Source organism: Podarcis filfolensis, assembly GCF_964270895.1.
Source record: "Podarcis filfolensis genome assembly, chromosome: 5".
Lineage (NCBI taxonomy): Eukaryota > Metazoa > Chordata > Lepidosauria > Squamata > Lacertidae > Podarcis > Podarcis filfolensis.
Genome location: NC_139608.1, coordinates 3,411,487 through 3,431,022, shown reverse-complemented (window position 1 = coordinate 3,431,022; position 19,536 = coordinate 3,411,487). Strand labels below are relative to the sequence as shown.

The following is a 19,536-nucleotide window of genomic DNA, read 5'->3' as shown; positions in this document are numbered from 1 at the left end:
GAGACCATATTACCAGCTGGGACCCGGAGTTCCGGTTGGGCCACTGTAATGAGAAATGGCTGTATACCTTTTTTAAAAAAAAAATTAAAATACCCTGGTGTTATCACACCTGATTCTCATCTCCTGATAATTCAGTGGCCGGTACCTCCCTTAAAAATCACAACCGGAATAGCAAGAGACAGTATGGTGTTGTAGACCTGGGAGATTGGGGTTCTAGTCTCCCCGCAGCCATGACATTCATTTGGGTGACCTTGGGTCAGTCAACGCCTCTCAGCCTAGCTTAGTAGGGAGGAGAGAAAACCATGTACACCACCTTGAGCTCCCTGGAAGAAAGATGGGATATAATTGCAATAAATACGTAAGTCCCTGTGCACTGACTTCTCTCTTCCTCCAAGGCTGGTTGGCAATGGATGCCTCTTGGTGTGATGAACGTTTCCATGATTTCCCAATTATTGCTCCCCCTCAACATTATTGGGGAGGGGGGCATAGCTGTCAACTTACAGATTTGAAAATAAGGGACCAGCAGCCTCGAAAATAAGGGATCAGCAGCCAAAATAAGGGATTTCCCAAGGGGCACAGGCATGTTCAACTTCTGAGCCCCTCTGAGCCAAAGGCAGAAAGCCCAGCCAGCAGCCAAACGAAGCCTCAAGCGGTGGTTCCCACAGCGCAGCAACCCGGCAAAGGGGATGCAGCAAGCAAAACCACCGTCACCTCTCTGCTGGGAAGCGCTGAGCAAAGGCAAGTCCCCAGGCAACGCGGCCGATTTGATTGGCACAAGGCATGCAAGCTCCACCCCCCAGTCATTCTTAGACTCCTTATGGGGTGAGCAACACAACCAAGCAACACAGCTGGAGCCTCCCTCCTCCCTGGCCGGCAGGGAGGGAGGGAGAGAGAGGAGCTGCTTCCTTTGAAACCCAGGAAATTTAAGGGACATCATCAGTAAGGGACAGCAGCGCTGGGATAAGGGACTTTCCCACCAAATAAGGGACGGTTGACAGCTATGGTGGGGGGTTGTTGCTTCCAAGTCTCACCCTCCCTGCCCACCTGCAGAGCACCTGTGATCAACCGTCTTCCGTTTCCCACCCTCTTTCCCCCAAACCACATTTCTTCCTTTAACTGGGTAATTTCCAGCATTTTGGTAGCCAACCCAGCTCTTTGAGAAGGAAGCAGCAACAATTGGACCGTCAAGTGTTCAAAACGCAGAAGCAAGTGCAACGCAGGGTATTATCTGTAGCTCCTGGGGTGTCCCCTCTGGGTGTTTCTGAAGGGCCTGTGAGGTAGGAATTCTGCAAAATCCCAGTTTTGGAGGAGCCTAAGGGCTGAAAAACAATGCCAGATAAGGTGCAGGGAGGGCTCTGCACATACGGCAAAAAAACTTGGGTTGAGTACGTGTTTTCAAAGACTGTGCTTGGATGAGAGATAGTAATAATAATAATAATAATATTTTTTTACCCTCCCCTTCCTGGTTCAAAAACCGGGCTCAGGGCGGCTAACAACAAATTTAAAGCACTTTAAAGCACTTAATTATAAAAGCAGCATAAAATACAGTATAAAAACATGAACAACAATAAAATTCAAAAATCAGCTAGATAATCCCCAGGGCTAGCTGGCTGAATTGGTCCTACTTGGGCCAGCGAGGAGGCCATGGGAGAATTAGCTGTGGGGTCTCAGAGTGGGTGATCTTCATAAAAGGGGAGGGGGAGGGAAGAGAAGGGAAATAAAAGATCAGGCTGAATTCAAATTAAAGGCCAGGCGGAATAGCTCTGTCTTACAGGCCCGATGGAAGGAGGTTAAATCCTGTAGGGCCCTAGTCTCATGGGACAGAGCATTCCACCAGGTCGGAGCCACCACTGAGAAGGCCCTGGTCCTGGTAGAGGATAGTCTGACTTCCTATGGGCCCGGGACCTCTAAACTATGGTTATTCATGGACCGTAAGGTCCTTTGCGGGGCAGACCAGGAGAGGCGGTCCCATAGATATGAGGGCCCTAAGCCACAAAGGGCTTTAAAGGTCAAGACCATAGTAGGGGAGAAGAGGACACAATTATTTTCCTATATAGGGTGTGTGTAAACGCAATGTTCTCAGAGATTCTTTCGGACTCTTTTGTCCTGTAATGCATTGCTGATGGGAATCTGGTTTCAGGCTTCGTATCGAACCCCCAAAGGGAGTTTCTCCCACATTCTGGCATGTGTGAGGATGGTGAGGAGGTGAGACAATTTGGTGTGCTGCTGGGAGTGCCATTTTGGTTCTGCTGGTGAGACCAGTGCTGGATTTACGTATAAGAAAAACAAGCTATAGCTTAGGGCCTCGCTCTCTTGGGGGCCCTCAAAAAATTTAAAGGAAAGAAAACCTGGATATACATTTCCAAAATATAAGATAAAAAACAAACAAAATAAAACCTATTATATACCTATTATATTTTGGCCACCTCATGAGAAGAGAAGACTCCCTGGAAAAGACCCTGATGTTGGGAAAGATGGAGGGCACAAGGAGAAGGGGACGACAGAGGACGAGATGGTTGGACAGTGTTCTCGAAGCTACCAGCATGAATTTGACCAAACTGCGGGAGGCAGTGGAAGACAGGAGTGCCTGGCGTGCTCTGGTCCATGGCGTCACAAAGAGTCGGACACGACTAAACGACTAAACAACAACAACAGGCTCCTATTTTGTTATGTGCAAATGGCTTGAGATACCTCTTAGGTCCATCAATTACCATATAGCATATATTCAACACAAAAAACAGCGACAATTTGTTGTTGACAAAGGACAGCTGGACATATAAAGGGCCCCATTACCTTCAGGAGCTTAGGGCCTCATCAGACCTAAATTTGGCCCTGGGTGAGACTTAGCGTGGGTTAGCGTAACGGATCTGGATTCAAGTTACAAGAAAGGAGATTATGACTAAACATCAGGAAGAACTTTCTGATAGTAAGAGCCATTCAGCAGGGGAATGGACTCCCTTGAGAAATTATGGGTGGTCACGTGTCATGGATGCTTTAGTTAAAATGACCTTCATGCTCTCTTACAGCTCTACAGTTTTTTGATTCTGTGAATTGGCTAAAGGGACAAAGTTTGAAGAAGAGTGGAGTAAATTTGTTGCATACATAAAAATTAACTGTAGAAATCTAAAAACTGTAGCAGGGTTAACATAAATCCTGTGCTGTGTATAGAAGATAAATAAGAACCTGCAAGAGAAGATATAAACTAAGAAAACCAAAGCAAGCAAGGAAGGAAGTCTGGGTGTGAACTTACACAGTGTATATAAGATGATATAAAATGATGACTGTAAAAGATTAAGTTTTATTTATGTTTGTGAAAAGTCAATAAAAAGCAATTGATATTTTTTTTTAATGATTCTGTGAAAACCCCATGCATTACTCAGTGGTGCAACACACTGATTTCTGACATGAAGTGCCCTGAATGGAACTCTCGATTTGCAGAGTTTGGTATGTGGTACAATAACTTTATTCTCTTTCCTGCTAAGGAATGTAATACAAAATAGTAAAAATGCTACAAAACAGAATACAAAACCCCTAGCAAACAGCGTAACATCTCTTAAATATGTAACAGAGCCAATAATGTTTTTCTAAGCATGTATTATAGTAACATAAAACATGTTTCTTTGGATTTTTTTTCAGTGTTTCCTCATTGCCTCCACACAGTAGTTCCCTATGGACTTGGTGAAACTCACATATCCAAGGTTTTTGCTGCATCCATATGACATCCTCCTCCCAAAATGCCACCCTGTATTATTTCCCCTTTAATCCAGATTTACCATGTACACAGAAATAATAATAATAATAATAATAATAATAATAATAATAATAATAATATTAGTACCCCGCCCACCTGACTGGGTTGCCCCAGCCACTCTGGGCAGCTTCCAACAAATATAAAAGCATAATAAAACATCAAACATTAAAAACTTCCCTATCCGGGAGTAAAACACACCACAGAAATGAGATATCTGGATTAAACGGTGTGTTTTGGTGAGGGTAACGTCATGTAAACCCTTCACAAAACTTGCGTGCGGAAAAAGTTGCATCTCTACACCATGCATTCAAAGCACTCCCCCCAATGATCCCGTGAACTGTAGTTTGCTACGGGTGCTGGGAATTGTAGCTTTGTGAGGGGCAAACTATGTTTCCCAGCATTCCTTCCTTGCTGTACAAATGTGCTTTACACGTAAGGTAATAAATCACTCAGGCTGGAGTTGAAGTCGGTGTTAGCTAAAGCTTAACAGGCAAAAGCAACATCAGAGAGCTGCTGCTCCCTATGTTAGTCCAAGTTTTTAGCCAGGAATCAAAGCAGGCAATGAATCACAGGAGCCGCTCCTTTAGGCATTTGTTGATGGAGGGGGCCAGCTTGGTCAGTAGCACAGCAACAAGCCAATAAAACAATAAAACGTTAACTAGGAGAAACAGGGGCAGTGGTGAGGTGATAAGGCAGCCAATAAATCATTAAAACTGTAAAATTAGAGTCCAGGAAGGCTAAAAAACCTACTTAAAATCTTAATTGAAGGCAGACGAACCTGACTATGCTGCTATCTCAGACGCCATGCACCTTCAGTGAAGTGCCACTACAGTGGTACCTCGGGTTAAGTACTTAATTCGTTCCGGAGGTCCGTTCTTAAATTGAAACTGTTCTTAACCTGAAGCACCACTTTAGCCAATGGGGCCTCCTGCTGCTGTCATGCCGCCAGAGCACAATTTCTGTTCTCATCCTGAAGCAAAGTTCTTAACCCGAGGTAATATTTCTGGGTTAGCGGAGTCTGTAACCTGAAGCGTATGTAACCCGAGGTACCACTGTACTCAGGTAAGTTCCTGACGGATGACTGAGTAGTTTGGCCTGGTCCTTTTTACTAAAACAAAGTTTATCACTCCAAGGAGTGTTTTCAAATTAGGAAAAGACCTTTGACCTTACAGTGCTGAGAAAACCCCAGCGATCCAAAACCGTGATGGGCACCATCTTTCATTGGACTGATTTTTCACACTGGGAAACTTTTGAAGATATTCAAATTTGCTGTCCCGAATTAAAGCATTGCAGCTGCCTCCTGCTAGCATGCACAAACAGGTGTCCCCTCCTTTTGTTAAAGATGCTCACCTGGCTTGAAGGCTAAGAAAAGCCTTTGCTAACCTGGTGCCCACGGGATGTTTTGGACTTTGACTGCCATCAGCTTAATCTAGCACAGCTGTGGCTGCCCAGAACATCTGGAGAGGCAACAGGTTGCTCAAGGCTGGCTTTGAGCATTAAACAAGAACTGACCCTCTAAAACAGGCTCCCTCCGTAGCCGGAATTAAGATTGCCGGAAGAAATATCAACAACCTCAGATATGCAGATGACACAACCTTGATGGCAGAAAGTGAGGAGGAATTAAAGAACCTTTTAATGAGGGTGAAAGAGGAGAGCGCAAAATATGGTCTGAAGCTCAACATCAAAAAAACGAAGATCATGGCCACTGGGCCCATCACCTCCTGGCAAATAGAAGGGGAAGAAATGGAGGCAGTGAGAGATTTTACTTTAATGGGCTCCATGATCACTGCAGATGGTGACAGCAGCCACAAAATTAAAAGATGCCTGCTTCTTAGGAGAAAAGCAATGACAAACCTAGACAGCATCTTAAAAAGCAGAGACATCACCTTGCCAACAAAGATTCATATAGTTAAAGCCATGGTTTTCCCAGTAGTGATGTATGGAAGTGAGAGCTGGACCATAAAGAAGGCTGATCGCCAAAGAATGGATGCTTTTTTTGCTGGAGGAGACTCTTGAGAGTCCCATGGACTGGAAGAAGATCAAACCGATCCATTCTGAAGGAAATCAGCCCTGAGTGCTCACTGGAAGGACAGATCCTGAAGCTGAGGCTCCAATATTTTGGCCACCTCTTGAGAAGAGAAGACTCCCTGGAAAAGACCCTGATGTTGGGAAAGATGGAGGGCACAAGGAGAAGGGGACAACAGAGGACGAGATGGTTGGACCGTGTTCTCGAAGCTACCAGCATGAGTTTGACCAAATTGCGGGAGGCAGTGGAAGACAGGAGTGCCTGGCGTGCTCTGGTCCAGGGGGTCACACAGAGGCGGACACCACTAAACGACTAAACAACAACAACAACAAACAAACTTGGCCCTCCAAATATTTTTGGCCTACAACTCCCATGATCCTTAGCTAGCAGGATCAGTAGTCAGGGATGATGGGAATTGTAGTCTCAAAACATCTGGAGGGCCGAGTTTGAGGAAGACTGCCCTAAAAAAAGGAAGCAGTTTTAACTGAGGGCCGAAGTGTGAGATCCAATGCCATCTTTTCCCTCTAAAAGGGCAAAGTCGAATGTCTCCTTCCCATCCCATGATTTAAAATACATTTCTCTTGGGAACAAGGGATGGGGCAGGGTGGGCGAGGCAGCGCCAACATGACATTGAATCCAGAATTCAAGGAAGTGGTGCAGAAATGAGTGATATGGATTATGGAATTCACCAAATTCCCACAAATCACTTTCAAACATTCCGGACTGAATTTTGCAAGCCTTGGATTTCAAAGAAATCTGCAATGTTTGACTGTAAAGCCTGAATTTATGGATACAGGAAACCTCATCACTATCACAGAACTGGAGTTTGGGGGCAGATTCGAAAGACACGAACTCTGCAATTCAATGTTTTAAACGTTCAAGGGGAGGGATTCACGATAAAGTCATACTTTTTAAAGAAAGAAATAAATGCAGAAAGTGACCACTAGAGGGGGCTTCTCTTTCTCTGAGCCACACAATTAAGCAACATACTGGCCATCAGACAAAGTCGACTACTTAGAGGTTGCATTTAAATGGTGACTTCCTGGGGTTTTAATTCTACGCTTTCGTGTTAAACTGGAAGTGGGGGAAACTGTGCATTTTGCAGGGTGGGAAAGGAGACTCAGGGACAGGCCAGATTATTATCTCCTGTGCCCCCCCAGGGGGGGGCAAAGTTTGTCTGGTTGATGAGGATGTCTACCTGTCAATCGCTAGACATCACATTGACATCAGGCAACACTTTTTTGGGGGAATCAAACAGTGATCTGGAATTGGTTCCCTTTTGGACATGTTGAGTTCCTTCTCTTGGAAAATATGATATTTGTTTGACAGGAGCGCTGCTTAGAGGAACGGTCCCGATTCTTTCCAATTAATAACAACTGTACACATTTAATCTCTCTCTCTCTCTCTCTCTCTCTCTCTCTCTCTCTCTCTCTGTGTGTGTGTGTGTGTAGGAAACAACAACTGACGGCCCATAAAGGCTCTCAAAAGGTTCATCTGTTCCTCTCGACCCCCCTGAATGTCCACCCGGTCTTCTCCTGAAGCCAGTCTACATAGTTGGAGACCTTGGTGTAGACCCCGTAGACTTGCTTGCTCCCGCACTCTTCAGGGCCTCCCCACGAGACCAGTCCTTGGGCCACCCATCTCCGGCTCTCCAGGTCTTGGATGACGAAGGCTCCCCCGCTGTCCCCAAGGCAAGTGTCCTTTCCGCCTTCGTAATAGCCGGCACAGAACATGTTCTCAGTGACGCTGTAGTTCCCTGACCGAGATTCGTAGCTCATCTTGCACTCGGCATGCAGGACCACCGGTAGTTTGACATACTGGAGAACGTCAGAGAGGGTCCTCATGCCAGAGCTGATGACCTCGTCCACGGTGATGTTGGGGTTGGAGATGCCCCAGCCGGCCACCAGGCCCAACGTGTTGGGTTGAGGTCCTTCCAACTCATGTTCATACTGCGGGAGGCAGATGGGCATGACATGGGGTCCCAGCGTCACCTTCTCCTTCAGCTTCACCAAGGCAATGTCGTGGTTGTAGTTCTGGATGTCAAAGGCCTCATGGAGGACGATCTTCTCCACCGTCCGGTTGACGGCGTCCACCTTGTTCCTCACGTCGTGAAGGCCCAGGTAGATGGTGACATGCTCTTTGGAGACGGGGATGATGGTGTTGTCCCGGCGCTGGGAGCGGAGGACGTGGGCGGCGGTCAGCACCCACGACTCGGAGAGCAGGGCCCCGCTACCAAACCACCTGTCATTCGGCACTCGGGACGTGTCCTCCACCACGATTAGGGCTTGCCAAGGGAAAAACCCGGGCTCTGCGTTTCGCCCGCCGATGATGCGCTTGATCAGGGTGGGCAGCGACCGCGCCGGCCGCCCACAAACTGGAGAAAGAAAACAACAGAGCAGATGGTTAGACGACCAGAGCTGGATCCATCACCAAAAAGTAGCCAAACTGTGACTCCAAGTAGATTATGCCAGGATTCCCCCCTCCCATTGGGGGGCGGCAGAAAAGTTCCTGCCTTGCTTTCAACTTTTGTTTCTTATATTAAGTCCTACAGGGCTACTCTGTGTAAAGGTGCGCTGGATCGTTTGTCATTTTAGAGCTGGGCAGCATTCAGCTGTATCAATTCAAACAATTGAAATTTCAAATTGACCAGCAGAGTTTTAAATTATGAAATTACAAATTTTCAGTCCTGAGGCTTTGAATTTAACATGCCAAGAGCTCCCCTCAATGGGCCATGCCAAGATTATATACACATGGAAATCCATCAAATTTCACTGGCAAAACACTAGGACTTCATACAGTATATCTGATATATATATATGTTGGTAATTCCTGGAATTAGACCCTCAATTGCTGCTGGACACCTGCATCTATGTTCTATGGTCTATGTCTATGTCTCAGTGGTAGAGCACACATTTTGCATGCCCCCCATGGAATCCTGGGACCTGTAGTCTGTTGTGGATGCTGAGAGTTGTTAGATTGAGGTTGAATCCTGACAAGACAGAAGTACTGTTCTTGGGGGACAGGAGGCGGGTGGGTGTGGAGGACTCCCTGGTCCTGAATGGGGTAACTGTGCCCCTGAAGGACCAGGTGCGCAGACTGGGAGTCATTCTGGACTCACAACTGTCCTTGGAGGCACAGGTCAATTCTGTGTCCAGCTGTCTACCAGCTCCATCTGCTACGCAGGCTGAGACCCTACCTGCCTGCGGATTGCCTCGCCAGAGTGGTACATGCTCTGGTTATCTCCCGCTTGGACTACTGCAATGCGCTCTATGTGGGGCTACCTTTGAAGGTGACCCGGAAACTGCAATTAACTGGGAGTGGCCGCCGGGACCACATAACACCGGTCCTGAGAGACCTACACTGGCTCCCAGTACGCTTCTGAGCACAATTCAAAGTGTTGGTGCTGACCTTTAAAGCCCTAAACAGCCTTGGTCCTATATACCTGAAGGAGCGTCTCCACCCCCATCGTTCAGCTGAGATCCAGCTCCGAGGGCCTTCTGGTGGTTCCCTCATTGAGAGAAGCGAGGTTACAGGGAACCAGGCAGAGGGCCTTCTTGGTAGTGGCACCCGCCCTGTGGAACGCCCTCCCTTCAGATGTGAAGGAAATAAGCAGCTATCTTATCTTTAAAAGACATCTGAAGGCAGCCCTGTTTAGGGAAGTTTTTGATATTTAATGCTGTATTGTTTTTAACACTCGATTGGAAGCCGCCCAGAGTGGCTGGGGATACTCAGCCAGATGGGCAGGTATAAATAATAAATGATGATGATGAGGATGATGATGATGCTGGAAGGGACCCTGAGGGTCACCCCTGCAATACAGGAATCTCAACTAGAGTTGTGTTCAAATCCTGATCTTGGGGTCCCCTTCATCCTGACCCAGCAGGCTCTTCATACATAGCTCTATGGCGGGGAATGGGGGCATCTGAACAGCTCTCAGCTCCCTTAACAAACCACAGTTCCCAGGATTCTCAACCGATTCAGAGAATCACAGAATTGTCAGGGACCCAAAGGGTTGTCTTGCTCAACCGCCTGCAATGTTTAAAGCAGTACAAAGCAGCTTTAAATGCCTGAGGCAGATATTTACAGAAGCTTCCCTCAAGGAGACCCGTGGCATAATCTACAGGCAATGATGCCCTCGCACACCCTGGTGCTGTCCATCATTGCACCCTCAGAGATCCGGAATACCTTTGCGGGGCAGGAAAGCAAGTGGCTGAGCTCCCCACCAGCATGCACGGTGAAGGGAGGCAGCCAGCTGTGCCAGTCGCTAGCCGGCCAGGACAAGTTGCCCGCTCTCCGGAGGTGTCCAGGGCCGGCAACGAAACAGAAGGCAGGCCGGTCGGGCGGATGTCGCCAGCATCTCTTGGGAAAGGAGGAGGAAGGATTCTTTTGGAGCGCCAACACCTTCCGGGATTTCGATGGAGGCCGGTGTGGTCGGCGGGTCAGAGGGCCAGGCGTCATCCCAACATCATAGCATGCATAGCCTGAGAGAGCAAGCCAGACCTCTGATTCGCCTGGCACTGCCCACATCTGCCAGGACTGGGAGCCCCACTGGCAAGGCATGCCCCACTGATTCAGCCCACATGCTGGGTGGGAGGAAGGCATCAGAAAGTCCTGAAATGGGGCATTTGGGGAAGTGGGATGTGGAGTTGCGCTGGTTCAGTGCAAGAGTGGGCATAGGCAAGTGTACCGTATTTTTCGCTCCATAAGATGCACTTCCCCCTCCTAAAAAGTAAGGGGAAATGTGTGTGCGTCTTATGGAGCGAATGCAGGGGGGAGGCAGGCAGGAAAAGCCCCCAAGAGCCGCACACAAGCTCCTCGCGGCTCTTGCGGGCTTTTCCCCAGGAGGGAGAAGGGACTGACACGGCCAGTCAGTCCCTTCTCCCTCCTCGTAGAAAAGCCCGCAGGAGCCGCACACTCTTTAAAGGGTGCACGGCTCCTGTGGGCTTTTGCGGGAGGTGGGGGAATTGCCATAGCTGCACGCAGCCGCTCCCGGCTGGAGAGGTTGCGCGCGGCTAAAGAGGAAGCCAAGACAGCCAGTGGGATGGATTCTGCTCACTGTCTTGGCTTCTTTGCTCTTTGGGGCTGGGGGGGGAATAATATTTTTTTTCTTGATTTCCCCCTCTAAAAACTAGGTGTGCCTTATGGTCCGGTGTGCCTTATGGATCGAAAAATACGGTAATTTTCTCTGCTCCCCTCTTCTGCCCTGGCTGGCAAAATTGGTAAGGCTGTGGATGTGGAGGTGGCTATACCCCTCCCGCTGGCTGCCTACCGGGTTTGGGATTGCCCATTTAGTACCCAAGCATAGTGAAATCCCATTATATTTGGGCATAACCATAGTGTCAAGAAATCATAGGTTCTGTGAAACCCTAGTTACATAAATGAGTGCAAACGACAAGTGCTGAATTTCTCAAGCGAAAGCTAAAATTGGATGGCAGTCGACAAGCTGCCTCAGTTAACCGAAAAAACCCCCACCCATAGATGGGTGACAGCAGCATACACTGCAACACTTTAGCAAAACCCGAGAAGTGTGAAGAGCTTGATCTGGAGCTTTGTCTGTTGCAAACGCTTGCACATCAAGGGGTGAAACTGTCAAGTGAGATCAACACAATGAGTTCTTTTTTCACTCAGGGCAGCTGCAGAACGGAAAAACACTTCACCTGTGAAATATCTGCTTGTCTTGCAACTGTGAAAGGCACAGGTGCCCAGCCAGAATAAACCACTGGTTATACTAGATGAAAATCAAAATAAACGTTTGCATGGAGACAAAAATCAGCTCATTTTGAAGAGTGTGGTGCATGGCCAGCAGAGCTCTCTGCACGTTTAAAGGTAGAACACCCTCATAGCAGAATTGTCACCTCTCTCCCCCTTCATCCACCCTTCCACACCCTTTGGAACCAGCAGCACACAGACATCATCTGGCAGCCTTCCTACTTTAATTTACATTGCACTGGAGTTAATTGAACAGCAGCCAAGAGTACTGAAATGCATTAAGTGCGTGTTTATTTGTTTTGCTTAACTGTCAGTGGGCAAAATTAGGGCTCTGCTAAAATGGAAACTGATTAAAGGGTTGGCAAGGACAGAGAAAGCTTGACGGAAGGAGCTCTGCTAAAATGGCAGAGCAAGGGAAATTAATTAGAACATTGCCCCTCTATGCTCTTCATCAAGGACCGCCGGCCGTTTTTAGGCCTGGGAGCACATGTGGCTTCTTGAGCGAGGGCCATGGGTGTTGCCGCCACTCCTTCTGCTCACTTTCTTCCCCCCCACCCAAGATCATCCCCCCACCCAAGACACAGAAAGCATGGCAGTGCACCCACAAAGAGTTCACTTTTCCAAGATATTTGGCAAAAGCTGGTTGCAGTAGAATTCATCTGAGCCTTCAAAGGCATCTAGAGCAGAAAGAGGAAGTGTAGAAAACTGCCACTCATCCAACTTCCAGCTCTATTTTCCCATGCACAACATGCCTCCGTGTATAAGACGACCCCTGTTTTTTGAGACCCCAAATTTAGGAAATGGGGGGAGATTGCCCAGAGTTGTTAAGCTTTTTTTAGGGGAGCGGGATTGCTGACAATCGCTCACCCGCCTGACCACCGGTGCCAATCGCATGCATTGCCAGGGACACCAATATCGTCTGCCCACTCGCTGCCAGCAGCCACCAATCACCTGCCCAATCGCCGCAGACAATCTCCTGCTCGCGGCTGCCACCAATCGCCTGCAAATTGGCACCAGCCACTTGGTTTTTCGCCTACCTCGCAGCAAATCGTCATAACTTTCTTGGTATTGGCAGTTAGGTATTGTTCTGTAGATGGAAGAGGGGAGGAAGCGCCATCACCTGCCCCGCATATCGGTAGTCCGATAAAGGATTCTGGGGGGCGTGGCCCTGTCCAAAGCCTATGGAGGTGAGTGCCTAAGCCACGCCCCCGAGCGGTGACCCTGGGGGAGTTCCTAGTTGATGTGCACCAGCAGGACTCCCTCTACTGGTGGTTAACCCGGACTTCTAGCAGACAGGCTGAAGTTGGATATCGTCTGTTAGGACCAATGCCTAAGCTAATACCGCTCATCACCAGTAACCAATAAAGCTGTGGCCATATTTAGCCCATTAAGCTTAAATATCTGTGTCATGTGTCTTTATTTCCACTGGGGGGAGGTGGGAACTCGCCATGCAACTGCTTCCGCCAACTCATGGCCAGAGGTGTAGTGTGTCTCTGTGTGCAGTTTAAAGGCTTCGTGGGCATCAGGGTAAGACATCAAAGGGATTACCTGGCTGGGGGCGGGGGATGCGCTAAGAGGCGAGGGGGCTGCAGGGGGCACTGGAGGTGTCAATGACTACCGGATTTTGAAAAGCCAGTATCACTGGATAAAGCTCATCAGTTTTGTTGAATTACATCAGCTAAGTAGTTTTAACTGGATTATGAATAAATTGCCTTTTTTTGAATTTTATTGCATTATTATCTTGCCAAATCACTGTTAATAACAATAACAATAACAATAACAATAATAATAATGATTAAAGTAGGTGGTACTGGGGATAAGTTTATGCAACCAAGTGAGTGGCGGCCCAAAAATGTTTTGGAACCATTTTCTTAAATAGATGGAATGATTTTGGGTATTTGGTTTTCTTTTCTAAGTGGGAGAAAGCATGGTAAACAAACAGGCTAAAAATAGCGCAGCCCAAGCCAAGGCATGTTTACCCAGAAGGAAAACCCCGGTTGGTCCCAGTGTGTGCAGGATTGCAGCGGAAGCCATGACAAAGGGACAGGGCACTGCCAGAATGTTTATTCTGGCTGTGTGCAGAAGTCAGTGATCCGCTAGAGAAGAGAGAGGGGTTTCCTAGTGACAGGCAAGGAGAGAGGAGCGAAGCGCAGCGATTTCTCAGCACTTGGCCAACTTGCTCTGACCTCTGGAAAACTTTCCCTGGGACTTGCCAGCCCGCCTGGATTCCATCAGGACCAGAAGCAGACAGAAAAGAGCATGTTTAAAAAAACAGTCAGCCTTTTAAAAGGGGGCAGGGAATGGAAGCTTGTACAATGCAGTTACTATAACACCCTGAAAGCTCAAAAAAAACAAAACAACACTTTTAAAAGATGTGCGTCCCCCTGTTCGACTTTGTATCTTGGTGGGTATGAACCTGGGACAGAGGAACCTGGCAAATTTGGTTTCTCCCAATTCCTTGTTTTCCCCGTCTTTGGCTCTCCCATGTTTCCACATCAATTTGCAAATTTCTTTGTGAAAAGTCCCCATGAGCCTTTTGGTGCAAATCTCTCCTAATGTTTATGTGCAATTTTGCTCATCTTTTTTCAAAACAACTCCCCCCCCAAAAAATATGCATTTCTTTGCATGTCATTTTCATTCATATTTCCATTGATGTGGACACTTCACCCTCCAGGTTATACATTTATGGACCCATTAACTTGTCTGGAGAACTCTGTTGCAAAATTCGGAGAAGCATGTGTTTTGAAAGACGGCCGAGCTCTGCTTCTTTGTTGTTTCGGAAAAACCAAATTAGGTACTGTATTTTTTGCTCTATAAGACTCACTTTTTCCCTCCTAAAAAGTAAGGGGAAATGTGTGTGCGTCTTATGGAGTGAATGCAGGCTGCGCAGCTAAGCCAGAAGCCAGAACAGCAAGAGGGATTGCTGCTTTCGCTGCGCAGCGATCCCTCTTGCTGTTCTGGCGTCTGAGATTCAGAATATTTTTTTTCTTGTTTTCCTCCTCCAAAAACTAGGTGCGTCTTGTGGTCTGGTGTGTCTTATAGGGCGAAAAATACGGTAATTTGCCTTTAAACGCAAATGAAATAATCTGATTTCTCCCTCCCTCGACAAGCTCTCCCCAACCAATCCTGCCTGGTTGAGCTCTTGCAATCCTGGCTTCTACTAGCCAGAATTAACACCAGCAACTGAGAAATCTGGGCAGATGCTCCTGGCTTAACCAGTGACAGGGGAGCTCATGGATGGCTCTAAACAGAGTTCATGTACTAGTGGCAGAACACATGCTTTGCACATGCAACCTGGTCCCAGGTTCAGTTCTCCAGTTAAAAGGAACTTGGCTGGACACTGTTCTGCCTGGACACTGAGGTCCAGCGCTGAGGGCCTTCTGGTGGTTCCCTCACTATGAGAAGCCAAGTTACAGGGAACCAGGCAGAGGGCCTTCTCGGTAGTGGCACCCGCCCTGTGGAACGCCCTCCCACCAGATGTCAAAGAGAAAAACAACTACCAGACTTTTAGAAGACATCTGAAGGCAGCCCTGTTTAGGGAAGCTTTTAATGGTTAATAGGTTATTGTATTTTAGTGTTCTGTTGGAAGCTGCTCAGAGTGGCTGGGGAAACCCAGCCAGATGGACGGGGTATAAATAATAAATTATGATGATGATGATGGCTGGCAGGATTTCCCCCCTAAAACCTGGAGAGGCGATGCTACTAGACAGGGCAGAATGTACCAATGATCTGCCCTGGGGCGAATTAGCATCATATGCCATATTTGCAACAAAAGCAGACCCCTCTTACACCACACCAATTCTGATTTAGCCACACGAGTAGCTCTGCATAGTGTGAAAAGTTTGCATCTAAAACCAGAGGGTGAGAAGATTAAAGAAGCCAGCTGGCATGAAGGTTGCATTTCAGTGCAAAATCTAGGTACCTGGTTGACAAGATGGCAGGCGCGTTCCCAGCTCCGCACTTCTCCATAGCCCCCTGGCATCACAGGTGTAGGTACCTAGGGAAGATCAAAACACAAGCTCTGGACAGGAATCATACCACTAGGTGGTGCTGTCATAATGTCTTACCGGTTTTCTTCAGTGTATAAGGAGAATCTGGTGGATCAGGCCAATAGCCCATCCAGTCCAGGATCCTGTTCTCCTGTGGAAAACCAGCGAGCAGGATATGAGCAAGAGAGCATCTCTCCCACTCCTGTGGTTCCCAGCAAGCAACTGGGGTTCCGAAGCATTGCTGCCTCCAACTGTGGAGGCAGGGCAAGGGCATCATGGCTAGTAGACATCTGTGACGGACAGCAGAGCCAGACCAGAGTCCCCCCTGAAATTCCGCCTGAAGGCTAGAGCCTCTCTCTGATTGGCTACAAAGTCAGCGGGCCACAGAAGGGGGAGGAGCAGCACTTTGGGAGAGAGAATAAAAGGGGCTGTTTCTGAGGGAGAAGAGTTAGATAGGGCTAAGGGTCAGGTTGAGAGATAGGGCCGGATTTGAGAAGAGATAGGGCTAAGGGTCAGGTTGAGAGATAGGGCTGGATTGAAGATGAGAGATAGGGAGCAAGATAGGATTTGACTGAGGGAGAACTGATTATGAGTTAAGTTAAACACCCACACTGAGGAGACTATGCAGAGTAAGAGGGAAAAGCCTCTCAGCTTGGATAGGGAGACCGGGTTGAGGGTCTGGGGAAGGTATACAGAGAAGAGTGTTCTGGAAGGGCTGAGTCTGAGCTGGGAGAGGCGGATCCTGTGGGAATTCAGGCTTCCTGGGTCTCATCCTAGCCAGGAGGGGGAGAGTTCTTCTAGGTACAGAAGAATCCCAAGGCAGTCGCAAGGGGTGAGGAGATCCTCTGGGTCTGTTATACCATTGGGAACCCCTCAGGAGTGGGATTGCTAAGAGAGCGGGTAACTGAGGAGAGGTGCCCCTCGCTCACGAACCAAGGTATTAATCGGTGAAGGAAGCTGTATGGTCTTAAAAGCGTTTAGCTGTCATAACTCAGTAACAGAAACTGAAGTACAACGACTGATTTTGAGTAAACTGTGTACAGCTTGTACACAGCCCGCAAGCAGAGCACGATGGCTATTTGTCCGCAATAAGTTATCCAATATTTGCAGGTACAGTGCCCCTGTACATGGAGGCTCCTCTAGGTGTTGTGGCTCATAGTCATTGGCAAACAGAGGGTGGGGATTTAATAGCATGTTAAGTAAAGGTAAAAGTAAAGGTACCCCTGCCAGTACGGGCCAGTCGTGTCCGACTCTAGGGTTGCATGCTCATCTCGCTCAAGAGGCCGTGAGCCGGCGCCGTCCAAAGATACTTCCGGGTCACGTGGCCAGCGTGACGAAGCTGCAGCTGGCGAGCCAGCACCAGCACAGCACACGGAAACGCTGTTTACCTTCCTGCTATAAAGCGGTATCTATTTATCTACTTGCACTTAAGGGTGCTTTCAAACTGCTAGGTGGGCAGGAGCTGGGACCGAACGACGGGAGCTCACCCCGCCGCGGGGATTTGAACCGCCGACCATACGATCAGCAAGTCCTAGGCACTGAGGTTTTACCCACAGCGCCACCCGCGTCCCATATGTTAAGTAGATATGTTCTATTCTGAGAGGAGCTCTAGGAGGGGGAATCCAGCAGCATTTTGGTACAGTAGTTCACTTTGAACTGGCTTCTGTGGGCATGTACTGGTCAGCGCCAGTGTCGTCACCGACACTCAAATCCCCAGTGCAATTTTCCAATTGTTTTCACAATGGTTCCAGTTCCACTGAGCACCAAGCTCATCTCACATTCGATTTGCTTCTAAGTATGTGACTGCCAGGCGGAATTCAGGCCCTGGCTCAGAAGCCACCGTAACCACCATTGAGAATTCTCCTCCTGTCTTCGGTCTTCGTGTGAGGAGAGGCAGGAGATGCATTGCATTCTTTGGAAATCACCTTCCTTCCCCTTCAGGGCAATTCCAGCCTCCCCTTCTGACAGCAGCGCTGCAGAAGTATTGATTTTGTCTCCGTGCCTTTGCCTAGCAATATCCTGTGTCAGGCATGTTGCCTGGGGCTGTTTCCTTGCACTCCTAAAACATCTCTTGTTGTCACGGAAGATAAGGCTACCGATGGCTACTAGTGGGGATGGCTGCACGCAAAGACTTCTTTTTCAAACAGAGGTTCACCCCAGTTTCCACCCATCTCTATTCCTCCCCTCCCTCAGCAGTCTTCTTCATCACTGGCTATAGATTTCGACCGCATTTGGAATATTTTGTAGCGTTCTGGTCGCCTCGCCTCACAGAGGAGATTATAGGGTTGGGAAAAGGTTCGGAAGGGAGCAACCAAAACAATCAAGGGAATGGAATTTTAGAATCTTAGACTGAAATACTTTATTGTCCTAGCGGCCTTTAGAAGGCAACTCTTGAGCACAGGCTCCTGGGCCAGCTTGACCCCGGCCCATCTTACTAGCTCTTTGTGGTCGTCTGTGAATGGTGCTTATCCCTCGTCCAGTCGCTGCTGCCCACCCAGCATGCAAACCGGACACCCCCCCCCCACAGGGCAGCCGCTCTCACCTGTGACGTTGGGGACCATCTCGTAGTATGGATGCTGGCAGGAATACTGGATCGCCGACTGGTACGTGGTCAGGTTGTGTTGGGTGGAGAAGGTGACGAAGCCGTGGTCCAGCTCTCGTGGTGCCTTGCAGTCTGCAACTGGAAAGCCGAGCAGAGGGGAGGGTTTGGTAAAAAAGCCTCTGAGAATTAATTTGGAGTCTTGTGGCTCTAAAGCGATCCCCTGCCCCCTTCAAAAAAGTCCAGCGTCCATCTTTGTAATGCCAGCTGGTCAAGGAGGGAAATTGCAGCTACTAGCCAGACTGCAGACGGGCGCTGGTTATAGAGAGCAGACAATTTGCTTGCTACAATAGCAGAGCTCTACTGGCTGTGCCCATCCGTTTCCACTGGCGGAGGAAGGGGGGTGCGGCCCGCTCTGGGTGTCACCACACATGTGGGTGGCGCCCCCCGGATGCTTGGCACACTGGCGTGCTCTGGTCCATGGGGTCTCAAAGAGATGGACACGACTAAATGGCTAAACAACAACAACACAGACTAGCCGAGAGGTACAGCTCTGAATGCTGCTTGCTGGGAAGCATGAATGGGAAAAGGCGACTGTGCTGAAGCCCTGCTTGTAGGCTTCTCAGAGGCACCTTATTGACATGGGCCTGATCCAGTCCCAGGGCTCTTCTTCCTATGATCTGATGGGAGCTGTGACATAAGAAAACCCACCCCAGGATGCAATGCAGTCCTCAGGCTTGTACTGGGACTGGGGGGGGGGGCAGGGGCATACGAAGTGGGGGGCTGAGGGGGCGGTCTACCCCGGGTGCCACTCTGGTGTGTGTGACAAGATGGCCCCTGCCTCCCCCCAGCTGTAGAGCACCTGAGGGCACGCGCAGTCCTTATAGGCGCTGCTCGCACGGCATCCGTACTGGCTGCCGATCTTGTGCGCCATCCATACGGGCGTCCGTACAGGCTGCCTCTCGCACTGCGACCGTATGGGCTGCTGCGAGTGCGCAGTCCATATGGGATGCCACACATGCGCAGTCTGTATGGGATGCTGCTTGCGTGGCAGCCCATACAGATGCCGTGCAAGTGGCTGCCCATACAGAGTGTGCATGTGCGGCATCTTGTACAGACTGCGCATGTGCAGCAGCCCGTATGGTTGTTGTGTGTGCGCACTGCATACGGTATGCCACACATGCGCACATTGTACGGGCTGTGCTGCCCCGTGTGCCGGAGAGGGTTCCTCTACCACTGCGGGGAGGGCACCAGTTATAAGATTGGATGTTCCTTGCAGCTTACTGGATAGCAGAAAAACGATGGGCTGACTTTTTGCAGTCTGGAATGATTGCACTTTGCACAGATGATTGCACTTTGCATACTGCATTCTTGAGTGATAGTTTTATGACTGCTTCTGAGCCTTCGTGTAGAGCAAAGTCTGTTTGCGTAGAAGAAAGTCTGAACCTCCCCAGGCCCCACTCCCCAGAGAGGCCGGTGCTGTGCTTTGAAAGAATTAAGCAAACTAGGGTTGCACAATTTG

The 19,536-nt window shown here is 48.8% G+C and overlaps 1 protein-coding gene across 4 annotated transcripts in view; it reads right to left on the bottom strand.

The window, feature by feature from the left end:
* Positions 1 to 19,536, bottom strand: part of MASP1 (MBL associated serine protease 1) — a 109,190-nt gene that overhangs the window by 12,902 nt on the left and 76,752 nt on the right. Inside the window, exons 9-11 of one of the 4 annotated variants that reach the window (XM_083612822.1) lie at positions 18,018 to 18,155; positions 15,409 to 15,483; positions 7,624 to 8,151 (exon numbers count right to left, since the gene is read on the bottom strand). In XM_083612822.1, the coding sequence (XP_083468948.1) occupies positions 7,624 to 8,151; positions 15,409 to 15,483; positions 18,018 to 18,155 (741 nt within the window). Of the gene's footprint in view, positions 1 to 7,623; positions 8,152 to 9,642; positions 14,284 to 14,540; positions 15,484 to 18,017; positions 18,156 to 19,536 lie in introns of those variants that run through there. The other 3 variants (XR_014547893.1, XM_083612821.1, XM_083612820.1) reach the window with 3 other exon arrangements.